This window comes from Cebus imitator, unplaced genomic scaffold (genome assembly GCF_001604975.1).
Source record: "Cebus imitator isolate Cc_AM_T3 unplaced genomic scaffold, Cebus_imitator-1.0 Scaffold607, whole genome shotgun sequence".
NCBI lineage: Eukaryota > Metazoa > Chordata > Mammalia > Primates > Cebidae > Cebus > Cebus imitator.
This window is the reverse complement of record NW_016107922.1, coordinates 552,518-557,196: the sequence shown is the minus strand read 5'-3', so window position 1 is coordinate 557,196 and position 4,679 is coordinate 552,518. Positions and strand designations below refer to the sequence as shown.

At 47.4% G+C, this 4,679-nt stretch overlaps 1 protein-coding gene across 1 annotated transcript in view; it reads right to left on the bottom strand.

Moving 5' to 3' along the window:
- ATP6V1E1 (ATPase H+ transporting V1 subunit E1) overlaps positions 1–4,467 on the bottom strand; it is a 44,327-nt gene extending 39,860 nt beyond the window's left edge. The window contains exon 1 of the mRNA XM_017516874.1: positions 4,261–4,467. Within this exon, the coding sequence (XP_017372363.1) occupies positions 4,261–4,452 (192 nt within the window). The 5' untranslated portion in view covers positions 4,453–4,467. The remainder of the gene's footprint in view (positions 1–4,260) is intronic.
- Positions 4,468–4,679: the final 212 nt, after the last annotated feature.

The following is a 4,679-nucleotide window of genomic DNA, read 5'->3' as shown; positions in this document are numbered from 1 at the left end:
CATGGTGAAACCCCGTCTCTACTAAAAATACAAAAAATTAGCCGGGTGTGGTGGCAGGTGCCTATAATCCCAGGTACTCAGGAGGCTAAGACAGGAGAATCCTTGAACCCAAGAAGTGGAGGTTGCTATGAGCTGAGATTGCGCCACTGCACTCAAGCCTGGGCAACACGGTGAGACTGTCTTTAAAAAAATAAAAAAAAAAAAAGGTCGTTATTTATCTGAATACAGTAATCAAAACTGGTGTTTATAAATGCTACAAGTTTGGCCTCTAAAGGTGAACCCTGATTCAAACCTGGATTATATGCCTTTAGTACTCTGCTGAACCCCTGGCTACAAGATTTCACCAGACCAACACAGCCTAGAACAAACTGCACTTATTCCAACCCAGATCAAAATGCCTGTTTACAGTTAACATGATCATATTCTTTAAGAGTTCCAAGAATAAATATAGTCAATCCCTTAAGGACATTTAACTCCACCCCTAAGGAAGAAAATTTGACCTTTAAAAAATAGTTTCTGCTGGGCGCGGTGGCTCATGCCTCTAATCCCAGCACTTTGGGAGGCCAAGGCGGGTGGATCATCAGGTCAAGAGATCGAGACCATCCTGGTCAACATGGTGAAACCCTGTCCCTACTAAAAATACAAAAATTAGCTGGGCATGGTGGCATGCGCCTATAGTCCCAGCTACTCGGGAGGCTGAGGCAGGAGAACTGCTTCAACCCAGGAGGCGGAGGTTGCGGTGAGCCGATATCGTGTCATTGCACTCCAGCCTGGGTAACAAGAGCGAAACTCCGTCTCAAAAAAAATATACTTTCTTCGACTTGCTCAGTAATTAAGTTTTTCAGAGTCAGGAACCTTTGTAAATTTGATGAAATAAATTACCGTATATACCTCCACGGCAAAAAAGTAAATATACACAAATATTTTTGTACAGTGGAGAAATCAGAGAATTCAGGATTTATTAAGCATCTACTATGGGCTTGGTGCTTGGTCTATTTACTGATGAGAATACAGTAAACAAAACAGTGTCCTCATGGAGCTTTCACATAGTATGAAGGTTACAGGAAATAGACAAGATTCCTTCTTTCAATTTTACGTAAAGAAAAAAATAGGCCAGTGTAATGCTTATAATGCCAGCATTTTGGAGGCCAAGGCCAGTGGATCACCAGAGATCGGGAGTTCAAGACCAGCCCAGCCAACATGGCAAAACCCCACCTGTACTAGAAATACAAAACAATTAGCCAGGCGTGGTGGCACACACCTGTTGTCCCAGCTACTGCAGAGACTAAGACAGGAGAATCACTTGAACTAAGAAGGCAGAGGTTGCAGTGAGCTGAGACCGTGCCACTGCACTCCAGCCTGGGCGACAGAGCAAGACTCCGTTTCAAAAAAAAAAAAAAAAAATTGATCTAGAGTCCAAGGAACTATAACTTACGCTAGTTTTTCCTATGGAAACCTTAGTCTCCAATGTATTACGACAAGGAGGGAAGAAAACGAACAAGAGGGAGAGAATTAGGACTATGACCACTAAGAGTATATGGAGGGCATTTTACTTTTCCACTGCATCAAACTTTTCTTCTTTTTTTTTTGAGACAGAGTCTCATTCCGTTGCCAGGCTGGAGTACAGTGGCCTGAGCCTGGCTCACTGCAACTTCCGCCTCCTGGGTTCAAGCAATTCTCCTGCCTCAGCCTCCCAAGCAGCTGGGACTACAGGCACGCGCCACCACACCCAGCTAATTTTTGTATTTTTTTTTTTTTTAGTAGAGACAGAGTTTCACCATGTTGGCCAGGATGGTCTCGATCTCTTGACATGGTGATTCGCCTGCTCAGCCTCCCAAAGTGTTGGGATTACAGGCGTGAGCCACAGCGCCTGGCCATCAAACTTTTCTTCTATTGAAAACCAAGAAGCAGTGAAAAAGGTTTTTAAAAAAACTCTTATTGTTCTGTAAGAATATTCTATTTCTTAAACTTCTCCACAGACACTATTTTTTTCATCACTATTTCCCCTTTGGGATTAGCACGAGAACCATAAAATGAAGAAGAAATAGGGATGAAGAAACAGGCACTTCTTAGTGCCTATTAGGTTAAGAATAAAATGAAGACATTTTCAAAAAATGGAAGCATCCAAGAAAAAACATTTTCTTCTTTTTTTGAGACAGAGTTTCACTCCTGTTGCCCAGGCTGGAGTGCAGTAGTGCAATCTCGGCTCACTGCAGTCTCCTGGGTTTAAGCAATTCTCCTGCCACAGCCTCCCGAGTAGCTGGCATTACAGGCATGTGCCACAATGCCCAGCTAATTTTGAATTTTTAGTAGAGACGAGGTTTCTCCATGTTGGTCAGGCTGGTCTGGAACTCCCGACCTCAGGTGATCCGCCCACCTCAGCCTCCCAAAGTGCTGGGATTACAGCCATGAGCCACCATGAGCCACCACACTCCGGCTGGGAAAACATTCTATTGCTCATCTCAGAAGACTCATAAGACAGTGAGTATGCTTTAGTAAGAGAATTTTCCGAGCACAGTACTTCAGTAAACCATAGGCTTAGTTCCCTAAACTATGTGCAAATTAAACTGCAGCTTTAAACTTCCTTCTCTCGAAAATCCGCAATGTGACTACTTATTGCAAGGATTCTAGTTTCAGGATATCTATTGACAGGATAAATGGAAACCACTTTTTCTTGTTAGTTATAGGCTTATAAAATGCTACTCTATTCCCCTGGGAATCTTGTGCATTACAAAATTCTTAATACCTACAGACTTGAAAGGATGGCATTCACAAACAAAAAAAACTAAGCAAGTTTCCCAGGACTGATTACACACTTTCAAAACTGATGTGGGTTCACAACTTCCATAACAATTTCTCCCCATAAACTCTGATTGATCTACTAGGGGCCAAACACAGTTAGGCACTGAGGCTCATAAAAAGAGATCCTGCATTTCGCACATTTTTATTTAATTTTATGTTGTAGAGATAACGTCTTGCTCTGTCGCCTAGGATGGACCCCAGTGGGAAGATCATAGCTCACTGCCTCGACCTCCTGGGCTCAAATGCTTCTCCAGCATCGCCCTCCATAGCACGCGCCAACAAGCCCAGCTAATTATTTATTTCTTTTTTTTTTTTCCCTAGTCGGAGTCTCGCTCTGTTGCCCATGCTGGAGTGCAATGGCGCCATCTCGGCTCACCACGATCTCTACCTCCCGGGTTCAAGAGATTTTCCTGCCTCAACCTCCTTAGTAGCTGGGACTACAGGGATGCGCCACCACAACCTACTAATTTTGCATTTTTAGTAGAGGCTGGTCTCCAACTCCTGGCCTCGGGTAATCCAACCTCCCTGGCCTCCTAAAGTGCTGGGATTACAAACATGAGCCACAGCGCCCGGCCCCGGCCTGTATTTCACAAATTTTAACATACACATTAGTGGGAGACCAACCATTACAACCCATTACAATAAAGAGGAGACTCCCCCAAAATAAAGATTAACAGTTCAGGCCAAGCGCTGTGGCTCACGCCTGTAATCCCAACTCTTAGGGAGGCAGAGGCGGGAAGATAGCTTGAGGTCAAGAGTTCGAGAGCTGCCTGGGCAATATGGCGAGACTAAAAAAAAAAAAAAAAAAAAAAAAAAAAAAAAAAAAAAAAGATTAACAGTTTATAAAAGCCAGGCGCAGTGGCTCACGCCTGTAATCCCAGCACTTTGTGAGGCCTAGGCGGACGGAACACCTGAGGTCAGGAGTTCGAGACCAGCCTGGCCAACATGGTGAAACCTCGCCTCTACTAAAAACACAAAAAATACAAAAATTAGCAGGACGTGGGGCGCGCGCCTGTAATCCCAGCTTCTAGGGAGGCTGAGGCAGAAGAACTGCTTGCACCCGGAAGGCGGAGGTTGCAGTGAGCCGAGATCCTTCCACTGCGCTCCAGCCTGGGCGACAGAGCTGGTGGAAGCAGGTTTCTTTTTCCCGCACGGTTTCTTCCCTATCATCATATGCCTTAAGGACTTCCCTCAGGAGAAAAAAAAGTGACGAGGCTGTTTTCTTTTTTTGAGGCGGCGCGCAGGCAAGCGGGCAGTGCGCGAGACCCGGGCAGAGGTGACAAGGGAGCAGCGGGGCCGATCTCCCTCCTGAGGCCGACCTCTAGGGCCTGGTGACGGGGGGCAAGGGGCCTTCCTGCGGCACCTGGGCGGCTCACGGCCCGCGGCCTCCCCAAGCCGGGCTCCAGCCCACCCTGGGACCGGCGCCGCGGCTTCGCGAGACCCAGCCCAGCCCCTCACCTGCTTTTGCACGTCAGCATCGCTGAGAGCCATGGCGAGAGCAACGCTAAGCCGGTGAGCAGCAGGCTGGAGCTGAGGGGTGAAGGGCGAGGTGGGTGGAACGGCAGAGACCGCCCTCGCGCAGAGCTCGGGTTCCTTTATTTTATAACCGCGCTGCCGGTTCCGGCCGGGCGACTGCGCATCCAGCCACATGACCCTTCTTAGCCAATGGGAAGAGAGCGACGTCCAGGAAGTCCCTCCCTGCCGCGGCTGGGGGGCGCGCGCTCGGGCGGTTACGCCTGGGGTTCCGCCTACGCAGCTGGCTCGTGACCTGACCTGGGTGTTTTCCTGGGGTCCTGGGTGGGAGGAAGAAAAGATGAGGAGTTCCTCTATCTGAAATCAGTCGAGCTGTTTATAGGAGTACTGATTAGGTATATTGG